The 12,562-nt window shown below is 37.6% G+C and overlaps 1 protein-coding gene and 1 pseudogene across 1 annotated transcript; one reads left to right on the forward strand and one right to left on the reverse strand.

Annotated features, from left to right (window-relative positions):
• Positions 1-4,268: 4,268 nt before the first annotated feature.
• On the forward strand, positions 4,269-8,474 carry LOC149416293 (uncharacterized). Its single transcript, XM_089642110.1, has 3 exons — positions 4,269-4,569; positions 6,472-7,015; positions 7,603-8,474. Exons 2-3 carry the CDS (start codon positions 6,532-6,534, stop codon positions 8,295-8,297), a joined length of 1,179 nt encoding a protein of 392 aa, XP_089498236.1. The 5' UTR covers positions 4,269-4,569; positions 6,472-6,531; the 3' UTR covers positions 8,298-8,474.
• An 819-nt stretch (positions 8,475-9,293) lies between these two features.
• Positions 9,294-12,290, reverse strand: LOC149416294 (UDP-N-acetylglucosamine--peptide N-acetylglucosaminyltransferase 110 kDa subunit pseudogene; annotated as a pseudogene).
• Positions 12,291-12,562: the final 272 nt, after the last annotated feature.

Genomic DNA, 12,562 nt, shown 5'->3' on the forward strand with positions numbered 1-12,562 from the left:
AATTGTCAGAGTTCATTTCTCAGAGCGCGAAAAACTACCGCGCACAATTTTGGTTCATTCTTTGCGGTACTTTCTCAATGAATAGATGTTGCATCCAAAAATCGACTGTTCTGCGCGTTTACAAGCAAATCTTGATCGACTGACGGATTACTGTCTCAGAAATAAGCTTTTTATCAATATTTCTAAATGTTGCAAAGTCACATTCACACGTAACCGTGTGAAAATACTGCATGATTCCACCATTTCTGGATCGATTTTAACAAATAAAGACTATGTGCGTGATCTCGGGGTTTTCTTGGACTCTAAACTTACCTTTGATAAACACGTTGATAACATTGTCACCAAAGCATCAAAAAGTCTAGGTTTTGTACTGAGAACATGCAAATTTTTCAAAAATACTAAGACATATCTGACTCTTTACAATTCACATGTTCGTTCTCACCTGGAGTACTGTTCACCGGTTTGGAACCCGCGCTATATTGTTTATGTTAACAGGTTAGAAAGAGTTCAGGAACGATTTCTCAAATTCCTCAATTTTAAATCATTCAACATATACAACTCTTACGACGAAATCGAGAAACGTTTTCGAATCACGAAACTACTCAACAGGAGGATTGTCGCTGATCAGATGCTGTTGTATAAAATTATTAACTCAAAAGTTGACTGCCCGGAGTTGCTGAACAAAATAAATTTCCATGCGCCAATTCGATACAGCAGACAAAATACCCTTTTCTACATTGATAGATGCAATACCAATTCCAATCAAAATGAATTTATGCAAAGGACATGTACATAACTACGATAATAATAAATTTGCAAATTTAGACACTCGTGCTGACATATTCACTGCTAGTTACTATCACTACAGAATTTCATTGTATCACATTCTAACTCATATTCAAGACTGTTAAATTGATTGTACCTAATATTTTAATATTACTTGCGTGGCAACTTTTCCTTATACCTCTCCTCCCCTTTACCGTTCCAACCCAAGTCTATTTAAGTATAGTTATAATCACTTTTATTTATCGCTGTTTATTGTAGGCATATTATAGGTTTATCGTTTGTTGAATTTACATTCGTATTATTATTTTTCTTATTTGCTGCTTTATTCTGTTTTTTTTTTCTTCTATTTTTATTAAATATTCTAGTTTACAGGTTAGTTTTATGTTTCTGAATATCTATCTGTGATCATTAATAATAATTGGTCTGTTATTTTGTTATCCTCTTATGTATATTGTATTACTAAGACTGCTTATGTTCCTCAAATAAATAAATAAAACTTTACGTACTCCAGACCCTGCAGAGAGGACAGCAAACGCAATGCCATTTCAGTAGGCAGGGTTGTAGAGCGTTCCACAGGCACGTTATCTCTATACTAAGCTAATTGCCTCGGTGACAACCACGGTGTAAACTAGTAATTTACTGTAGACTAATATTTTATAGTTGTGTTGTATTATTTTGAGGTACACAGTATTTTTTTTATCAGAGTTGTGTACAGTGTTGCCAACTCAACTACTTCAAAATATGCTAGAGTGATGGGAAAAATATGCCAGAAATATGCTAAATTCCTTTAAAAAATGCCAAAAAAAAGCCAACATAAATTTAACTTAGTATTTATTGAGAAATAGAATGATGGGAAAAATATGCCAGAAAAATGCTAAATTACTTTAAAAAATGCCAAAAAAAAAGCCAACATAAATTTAACTTAGAAATAAAATCAGTGAAATAAAATATCAATATCTTCATCTTCATCTTCTTCTTCTTCATTAACAGCAGCTGATGTGGAAGGCTGAGAGACGGAGTCGTAACTTTCTTTGGTCCCAATGCAGTGTAGTACTTCGTCAAGAACAGTGTAAGAATAACAGCACTTTCCTGCTCTCTTTAGGCCAAATCTCACGTACAAAATGGCATTCGGAGTTCTCACCGCCAAACGGTTTCGGAGTTTTGTTTTGACCAGACTCATTTGGCTAAATACACGTTCAATGTCCTCATTTGAATGCGGCAATGTTAAAATAGACATTGCAAACTGACATAAATCACCGAAGGGGTTATTATTAGCTGCACCTTTATATTGCATGACTTCATTCCAAAACTCTACAGTGGAAGTCAAGGATTCCCATTTGATGTGAACTATGTTTCTCCATTGGAACACCAGTTTTTCAATCGATATCATTTTTGTTAGTTAAAAACTTGGTTTTTATTACTTTCATGTTTCTGTAAAATTAAGCCAAATAAATATGCTATATGCTAAAAGCATAATAGTTATGCTAAACATGGAGTGATTATGCCAAATTTAGCATATAATATGCTAACTTGGCAACACTGCTTGTGTACATTGAATGAAAAGTTTTTTTACAAAAAATGTATGCTTTTTATGTAAAGTGCCCTCTGAATATCTGCCCTATAGAGAGGACACTGTCTTGCAGGCAAAATTTAAAAATATATGCTTTTAATGACATTACTGAAATCTATAATCTTCATCGACGGAAACGTGTCCAACTTGAGCGATGTCAATATGGAGTTGATGGTGAAAAGTGATGAAACAAAAACATAAAATAGATTTTGTAGGTTAGGTTTATATGTTAGTTTTTTTTTCATCAATGACTTTTGAAAGGTGTGTTGAACTGTCAATGTGTTGAGTTTTCATGGAACCCGAGGAAGACATGGCACGACCAAGTGAATCAGATACTTGAGTCGGGTCATGTCAAGAGTCAGAATAATAGAAGAGTATGTATGAATGTGGATAAGGAAAGAAGTGTGCCAAGACCGAGTTGTTTGGCGGTTCGTCATCTCTGCCTACTCCTGAGGGAAACGGCGTGATGGTTAGTTAGTTAGTTAGTTAGTCAACACGAAATAACAATCACTTTTAGATTCCACATCAAATACCCACTCAGTACCTGAAAAATACTTTTTTAAACACTTTTAATTATTACATTACTTTAACTAAATGAACTACAGGGTTTTCCAATAAGAGGTGTTATTTTGATATTCAATCGTAAAAGATCAATGGTTTAATTGTTTGTGTGGCATGTAGCGCCGTCTTGTTGAAAGTAAACGCTGTCCAGATCAATACCATCCAATTCCGGCCATAAAAAATCATTAATCATCACTCGATAGCGCAATCCATTCACCGTAACTGTTACTCCAGCCTCATTTTTGAACAAGTAAGGTCTAATAACTCCGCCGGACCATAAACCGCACCAAACAGTTACACGTTGAGGATAAAGAGGCTTTTCAACAATAACTCTTGGGTTTTCCGAGCCCCAGATGCGACAATTTTGCTTGTTGACGAAGCCACCGAGGTGGAAATGAGCCTCATCACTCAAGATGATTTGCGTTTGATTCACTCAAGTGAATTTTAATAATTTAAATGCGTTGTTGAAGCTTGTATCGTTCCATATTTATCAATGGCGTAGTTTCTACTTGTCAAATGTCATAAAATGACAGCTTCAAAAATAACATCTACCGAAATAGCGGGCTATTCAAAATAACACCTCTTATTGGAAAATCCTGTATTATATAATTTTGTTGTAAAAGAAAAGAATTAACAAATTTTTTGTACTTTCATTGAATTGTTTCATTTCTGGGTTTCAATATCCACTACATATAGTGTAACTAGCAAAAAAGAGAATTTTCCAACAATACTCTCATAATTTACGACTGAAAGGCATAAAATAAAGAACGAGTTTTATTAATTTATATTTGCGATCATTATTTTAGTAAAGAAAAATGGTGCATATTATAAATTTTCAAAAAATTGACTGAATTTGTTTGCCAATTTTTTTGCTTCCACTGATACTGTTGTTATTATGTCCAGCGCAAAGAAACGTGTTGCTACTACATCGAAAATGGTAAAACTTGCCGTCAATACGTCTAAATTGTTGAAACTTGATGTCACTAAGTCCAAATCAGAGAAACGGGCCGCTAATACGCCTACAACAGAGATACCACAAGAAAAATAAAGTCTCACCCAAGCGTGATCCAGAATTTTAGTTCGTCGATATAAAGAGGAAAAAGAAGAAATCATTGCGACTAATAAATAACCAGTCACTCCGGTTGTAGAAGAAAACGACGATTTATTTATATTTGCGATCAATGGTGGTAAAGAAATTATAAATTTTCAAAAAAATTACCGAATCTGTTTGCCAAAGTAATATTAATTCAATCAAGTACTAAAACCATAGACAAAATATTTATCTGGCTAAAAAGATTAATCAATTAGCCACATACAATATCTGTCAATTTCCCGTTATTAATTTGTCGCCTGTTCTTCCGATGCTCTTAAGTATAGCTGCAATTTTTTGCTTTTGCGGCCTGACATTATTGTGTCGCATGATCTGTTAAGTTATATACTTCATATTTTAATGCCAGCTATCCGCGGAAATATAAACTATTCACAAATTTCATATGAAAAACCCCTATGAATATATCTGTCAAATTCTGTACCAAATCAAAACCGCAATGTTTACTTCGCAATGAAAGAACCTGTTAGAAACGAGGCGGAATTGATTTTGGAAGTGAGTTAATGGATATTATCGACTATATATTCATCGACTCGAGTAGAAGGTGAGTCGAGGTGTAATATCTGCATTTTATGAAAGGTTATTAACCTTTGCTTTAAAGGTTGGATGCAAGTCATTACATCCATAAGTTGTGAGATTGATAAATAATTTGACTGTAATATTCTATATAAATAAAAAACTAATTGTTCGTTTATTAAAAATCATAAATCGAATTACGAATTCGAATCGAATACGCGTGTGCTTTTACATACCTATATAGATGTCACCTGTGACAGGTAAAAACATTTTTTTTAAAACAGCGCCGTTTGTTGATTGTAAAAGCAACACGCGCTTTTGTTTCTCTATCTGCACAGACAGACTGAGCCACAGAAACGCGTGGCGAGATACAGCCAATGATTTAATAAATTGTTTTTGAATTAATTTTTTTACGAAAACGGTGCTGTAGAAATTATGTTATTATTATTTGGGTTTAATTTTTTTGAAGATTCCTCCAGTCTTTTTGCGGTAAATATATTTTGAATTACTTGACACGGTTAATATACATTTAAAAAAAACACATAGCTTCAGTTTAATAACAATAAGAAATAACTATTTTAGTGACCGAAAATTGAAAATAAAGCATTTTATTTATATATTTATTTATTTAAACGCTTTAAAATGGCTTTTACAATAGAGTGATTACAGAACAATTAATGTGTAAACAAAAATATTATTGCAAGTGCTACAGTTGTTGTTAATAGAAGTGCAGTTAATACATAATTAATACATAATTAAAAGAAATATCTACTAGTGCAGTAATAATTGAATGAATACTAGTTTTGTATTAGACCTCACATAAATCGAGGTATGAGGTGTTTATGATAATGAATAGTAATTAATAAAAAGTAAATTCTATGAAGGCCTAGAATGTTATAATAACAGAGAATATTTTGTTTGAACAAAATACTAATATGTATAAAAAAAAGTGAATTTTTAACATTTATAATCTAGCAAAATATTATAATAGAGTAATTAGTAGTGAGTTTATTGTTGCCTTCAAAATTAATTCTACTTGGAATAGCTGGGCAAGTATCGCAATTTGGCTTTAGTAAAATAGGGCTGTCAACTATTTTAATAGTTTTAAGACAATAATATTATGAAAATAGTTTTCATGGCTAGCTTTTTTCTTCTTTAATTTCTCTCAGGGTCTATTTCATCTTTGGGGATGGTGTGTAGAGGGGATTTTTAAGGAAATGAGGGAGAGCAAGTTCTGGGAAGGAAAAAAGTATAAGGGATGGGTAGGAATCTAGGGATCAATGGGTTCAGGAGTTATGGGCGTATAATCTATCCTTCCCTCTGCGGCGCAAGGCGATGGGCGGAGAGAGATCAGTAGGAGAGGTCAAACGGTCTCCCGAAACCAGCCTTTCCCGATCCGGCACGCAGTTGGTGGGTAGTCGCATCCAGAACACACCTCACCCGATGAACCCGGGCGCCCCTGCTTAGTAACCAAACGCAGTAAACCATTTTGGGTGACCTATGGCAAAGGTTTTGGTTAACCAATAAATGGTTCCCGGGGCGGCGGTACCCACACCCACCTCTCAAATTGAAAATTTCATTTCGAAATTGAGAACTTCAAAATAATGGCCGCCAAATGAACGTTGTTTGATTTTAATGAAGTAACTATTCAAAATCATTATTTTCTATTCCCGCTGACTGAAATAGTTTTTTCTCATTGTTATTAAACCGATACGAAGTGTTTTTTAAATAATTTATCCGTTTTGGGAATGTTTCGAAACTAATACCTTGTCCTTAATCTTAATTGATTTATGAAAATTAAATCGTAGTTTGCTATTTAGCTAAACATTGTAGCCTTTATTTGGTCCGAGTTAAACCAAGCAACTCGTTTTTGAGTCAACACTGCTTATTTTATTAGTTGATTATATTTTTGGTCTTTAATAATTTTCAGATGAATTTGCTGATACACTGAAACCGAAAAGCAATTGTTCAATCACACCCAAGTTCTATTATGGATAAAACTTCCACTGATACTGATGCTATTATGTCCAGTGCAAAGAAACGTGATGCTAGTACATCCAAACTGGAAAAACTTGACGCCAATACGTCCAAATCGGTGAAACTTGATGCCACTGTGTCTAAATCAGAGAAAGTTGTTGCCACTATGTCCAAATCGGAGAAAATTAATACCACTGTGTTCAAAACAGAGAAACTTGATGTCACTAAGTCCAGATCAGAGAAACGGGCTGCTACTACGTCTAAAACCGAAATACCATTTGAGGAACAAAGTCCCCCACCCCAGCGTGGTCCAGAATTTCAGTTCGTTGATATAAAAGATGAAAGTGAAGAAATCACTGCCACCAAGAGAAAACCAAGCACCTCGGTTGTAGAAAAAAATGACGAACAATGTGCCAATACCAATGATAAAGATACAAACACTTCTGATAAAATTGTGGAATATTTGGTTCCTCTACAAACCCTTGAGGAAGGCCCAGGTAAAATATTTTTTTCCAATGCAGAAATAACTGCAATTATTATAACCAGTCCGATGGTTACAATATTTAGGTCTTGTCTAACATAGCTCTAGGCCTAGGCCTTATTCGACGGGTGCCTAAATTTAGGTACACAAGTTTTTAGAATTTATGTCGAAATTGCCGCAAAAAGTTCAATTATAAAACCTAAAAATGTATGATAAGCGATGAAATATAGATGAATTTTCAATTTATAAATGTTGTTTATTGTAAACAAGTTTTTCTAGGTAGTTATTATTACTCGTGACAGCTGTTTCGATTTTTGAACAGTTTGATAATACCTTTAGAAGGCGAAACAGCTGTCACGCGTAAATATGATCACCCGGCAGAACTTAACTGTTTTTTTTAAATTAATACAAAATTATTGAATATATGAAAGAAGAAAAAAAGAAGGATAACAAATTATTTAATAAGCAATAATTATTAGCGTAAAATACAAATATAAATTGAAAATAACTTCCGAAAAAAAAGTGTAAATATATAAAATCTCATCTGTCTGTATGTCAATGAATTATTGTAGCCATTAAATATGTTTTTCATATTTTTTCCAGTAATCCAATGGGCAAAACGTTACGGCTGCACAGAATGCTCATTCAAGTGCAATTCAAAACATTCGTTACGCGTCCATTACAGAAAACACACCGGAGAAAAACCATTCTCGTGTCCTGACTGCAATTATGTGTGTTCCATGAAAAGCAGCTTAACGCGGCACGCAAGATGCCATACCGGAGAAAAACCTTTCTCGTGTACAGAATGTAGTTATAAGTCAGCGGATAAACAAGGTTTAATGGCGCATCTACGCACGCACAGTGGAGAAAAACCATTCTCGTGCACGCAATGCTCGTACAAAGGCAGTCAAAGAGGCAGTTTGATTCAACATCTAAAAACGCATTCCGGAGATAAACCATTCCCGTGTTCAGAGTGCTCTTTCAGGGGCTATACAAAAGATTCGCTGCTTGTTCACGGCAGGACGCACACAGGGGAGAAACCTTTCCAATGTCCCAAATGCACCTCCTCGTTTCCTCTTAAAACTAGTTTGACTCATCACTTGAGGATTCATACTGGAGAAAAACCATTTTTGTGTTCAGAGTGCACACTCAGTTTCAGCACAAAAAGCAGGCTAAATGTTCATATTAAAACCCATTCCGGAGTGAAGCCATTCGGATGCACAGAGTGCGGTTATAGGTGTTACGAGGGGAGCCGATTGAATGTTCATTTACGCACGCACAATAAAAAGCAGCAATGATTTATCTGTTTTTTTTTTTTAAATTAACACGAACAGTTTGTTCTAATGCATCTTTGTATTTAACGAACCTTAATTACGCCAGATTGGGTGTTTAAAGAACATAGCTGAATTAATACAACGATAAAATGTTCACATGGAGAAGTATGGAAGGTATAATGATGTATCGAAAGTTATAATAGTTTGGTAATAGTAATATAATAACGTGGTAAAAGTAAGTTTGTAACATACTTATAAAAATAAACATGAACAGTTTTGTTGTAAAGCACGTTTAAATTAACAAACCTTTATTTCGCGCGATTGGTTGTTTTACAGAAAAATAAAGATTAAATGTACACACGATTTTTTTTATAACAGACTGCATTTTATTGATTGCAAAGTATTTTTTGTTCTGATTGATTCACATATTTTTCAGCTATCGACAATTTATGGAATATTATATTGAATTGTATTTCTCTAAAGCTTCGTTCTCCATTATTCCACAACCAATAGTTTATCTCTATAATCATTGCATTGGGAGTTAAAAATAGAATTTTCGTGTTTCTATTGAAAAAAACTTAAAAAATATAATTTTTTTATGAAGTTTATCTTAAAACATTATTCAACATTCATATAAAATTGTGTACAAGCGTCTACTATATAAAGTTAACATCATAATTATCACATTTATTAATTTTTTGTGAAACTTATCTTAAAATATCATATTACTTTGATATAAAAGTTTGTACAGGCGTCTACTAGATAAATTTAACGTCATTTTTGGCATTATTAGTTTTTTATGAAAAATAAGAGGAAAATTACGGTCTGCATTTCGAAAAACTATGATTAAAACCCGGCCATCACCGGGAATTCAGCTATATTAGGCATAAACTAGTGTATCGTAAAAAAAAGTTAATAATAAATTAATATCTCTAGTAGGTACGTTGGTTTATATCCATATTATAAGAAACAAAATTTTCTGCTCTTTGGGCTGATAAATGAATACTTATAAAGCCTTCTTTAATTAATAAGATGGCGCGGCTCGAGCACGTGAGAGAAATTCTCCCACATTCGCGCGTACAATCCTTCCAGTCCATGTGCATATTTTTCGCAATCAAAAAGCGGACTTTCTTCGCACATGGCCCAAACTTTAGAACGAATTGCTTTTAAATATTCTTTGTCATTGCCGAGACGTATCGATATGTCTTGGTATTCTTGTCGGGTACTGGCAATAAGTTCTGAGCAACCGAGAGTATTCAACAGCGAAGCTGCCACTCGTGAGGCCAGAGTCTCTCCTGGAAGAGTGACCACAGGCATGCCCGTCCACAGAACGTCCATGTTAGTGGTGTGTCCGTTGAACAGCGGAGTGTCGAGGCAGATGTCAGCCAACTGACCACGCCGCACTTGTTGTTCCTTAGTCGCTAGATCAGAAAAAACGATTCTTTCGGCTGGCAAACCTAACTGTTCCGCGGCAAGATGCAGGTTACGCTCTGCTTCGACCGAGAATCTCAGCAGCCACAGAACCGAGTTGTGCACGTGGTGCAGGATGGTGACCCACATTGCCAGCGTGGTAGGGTCAATCTTGTAAAGCTGGTTGAAGTTGCAAAACACAATGGCGTCATCGGGCAGGCCGTACTGCTGGCGAGAAGTCACCAGGATCTTCTTCGGCACCTCTTCGCCAGTGGCTGCCTTGTTGTTGATCTCCTTTGCTGACAGTCCATTCTGTACTACTACGCCGTTCATGGAATTAACAGGAAATTACGCTACCTTGTGGGAGATGTGGACGGGTTGAGCTGTTCCAACTTCCTTCACAGATGTAGACTCCACCAAAGGAGATGGATCAGCACCATTGGTCGCGGCAATTTTATCTGTCAGCGAGGAGTTAGCATGGGTGCATTCGCTAACAATCATCCTTTCACGCAAATGTGGGAACATTTGCTTGTGGCCTCCGACCAATAATGAGTCGGGCATGTAAGCCAACTTCTCTGAGTATTGATCAGCAAGTTCGAGGGGACTCGCCATCGCATCCGTTATGATGTAGTCCATGTAATGTGCCCCACTGGTCCCTGGATATCCCAGCCACATCACTTGAATGGGAGCGGGGCGAAGAGCGAATATCTCGTTACGAGCACCCTTTGTGTATCCGTTCATGTTGATAAGTATATTAATTCCATCATTGTAAATGAGATCAGCCGCCCTTCCATTATCTTGAATAGTGGAGAGGTCTACAAAGTTTTCTGATTCTTGTGAAATTTTGTCACGAAACGTTGTGCCATCATCAGGGCTCAATGCATAGCAGAATACTTCTACCCTCGACCTGTCGTGCATTCCTGGTATGGACTGCATGAGATGAGATGTTGGGTGGTTACCAAAATCACTACTGACGTAGCCGATACGCAGTCTTCCCTGAATCTCACGCCTAAACTGGTACGACGGCTTGTGCAAGACGTGAACCTTCTCCTCGCCTAAACTGGCATGACGGGCAGCAATCAATTTCCTGTATTCGTGTGGTAAAGGATACAGCATGGAATGAGGTGGGTAAATGGAAGGCACCGTGCCTTTATCTAGCTGCTCAGCTACGATTCTGACAAGTTTTCCCATGCGTGTTTCATAATCTGTCCAATTACACACAATCTGCAAGCAGTGAGCTAGGTTGCAGTATGCATCAGGGAAATCTGGTTTCAACTTGACAGCTGTCATGTAAGACTGAATTGCTTTAGAAATGTTTCCGGAATCCTTATGGATGCTAGCAAGGTTACTATGGGCGTCAGCAAAAGCCGGGTTGATTGTTATAGCTCGGGTGTAACAGTTAAGGGCTCCGGTGATGTCTTGCATCTCTTTGAGCGTATTTCCCATGTTACTATAAGCATCAGCAAATCTTGGCTGAATCCTTATAGCTTCTCTGTAGTGTGCCAGGGCTTCATTCAGTTTTCCTTGCTGTTGCAGAACTGATGCGAGGTTGCTATGCGCAGCAGCAAACTCAGGGCAGACCTCAAGGGCTTTCAAGTACAGACGAGTGGCTTCTTCGATGAAGCCTCGCTCCCTCTTGAGGTTGGCGAGGTTGTTGAAAAAATCTGCGTGGGAAGGACACAACCGCAGCGCCGTGTTGTAGCACTCCTCCGCATCCATATGCCCTTTCTCCTTGAGCACATTGGCGAGGTTGCAGTCCGCATCGGGGAAGTTGGGCTGCAGCTCGATAGCCCGGCGGTACGTGTCGATGGCCAAATCGATAAGTCCCTGCTCGTAGTAGACGGACGCCAAGTTTCCATATACAACGGCATTGTTCGGGGCCAAATTAAGCGCCCTTAGATATGCAGCTACCGCTCTGTCGAAGATTCGGGCCTCCTTCAGCACGTTACCCAGGTTGATGTAAGCATCCAGGAAGTTGGGATCAAGATTCACAGCTTTTTCGAATTGATGTAGAGCTAGCCAGATCTCTCTTTGCGAGTTGAAGATGCATCCGAGGTTATTGTGAGCGACGGCAAAGTTGGGTTGAGTCTCGATAGATTTCAGATAGCAAAGCTTAGCTTCCTCGAGCCTTCCCAAAGCTTTCAGTAAGTTTCCGAGATCGCTTCGCACACAGTAGAGATCCGGGTTATATTGCAGGGCAGTGGTATAAGCTTGCACGGCTTGTTCCGTGTCCCCTGCAGCCACAAGCGCAGCAGCCAGGTTTATGTACCCATCGATGAAGTCCGGCTTAAGGCGAACAGCGTGGCGGTAGTTCTCAATGGCTTCCTGCACCTGGCCGCGCTCTTTGCACACGTTGCCCAGGTTACTGTATGCCTCGGCAAGCAGCGGGTTATGCTTGATAGCCAGCGCGGAGAAGCGCGCAGAGCGGTCGAGCCGGCGGCACTGAAAGTGGATTGATGACAACAGCAGCAGGACGCCGGTGTTGGTGGGATCCTGGCGAAATAACTGCATGCAGTGCAGGTCTGCCGCCTCGTAATCCCCGTTCCTGTACTCAAGATGAGCAAGTTCCAATATATTTATAGCTGTGAGGGGGGCCGAGTCCGACATCGCGAAGTTATTACCAATCACAATCCGCGAAATAAGTTTTATTTAAGCGAGAGCCATGACTCGAGATCACTTAAAACTCGCGGGACATTGATTCAGTTCTCACTGTATTTCGTCTTGTTATCTGAAACTTTTTTTGCTTAGTCTTTGATGGCTTATCACTATGTTACGTTGGGTTGAGTTGGGTTATTTGCATAAATAAACCGCCCACGTTATTTGAATCATGAATTTGTTTATGTGTATGTGTATCATGTACCATAGAGCTACATCGACAA

The sequence above is a fragment of the Hesperophylax consimilis genome, chromosome 17 (assembly GCF_061612785.1).
Source record: "Hesperophylax consimilis isolate HC1 chromosome 17, BYU_Hcon_1.0, whole genome shotgun sequence".
NCBI lineage: Eukaryota > Metazoa > Arthropoda > Insecta > Trichoptera > Limnephilidae > Hesperophylax > Hesperophylax consimilis.

Excerpts from the sequence above, each read along its gene's own strand:
- LOC149416293 (XM_089642110.1), top strand. The coding sequence starts at position 6,532 with ATGGATAAAACTTCCACTGATACTGATGCTATTATGTCCAGTGCAAAG. Across the intron at positions 7,016-7,602 it reads AACCCTTGAGGAAGGCCCAG|TAATCCAATGGGCAAAACGT; the intron begins GTAAAATATTTT and ends TATTTTTTCCAG.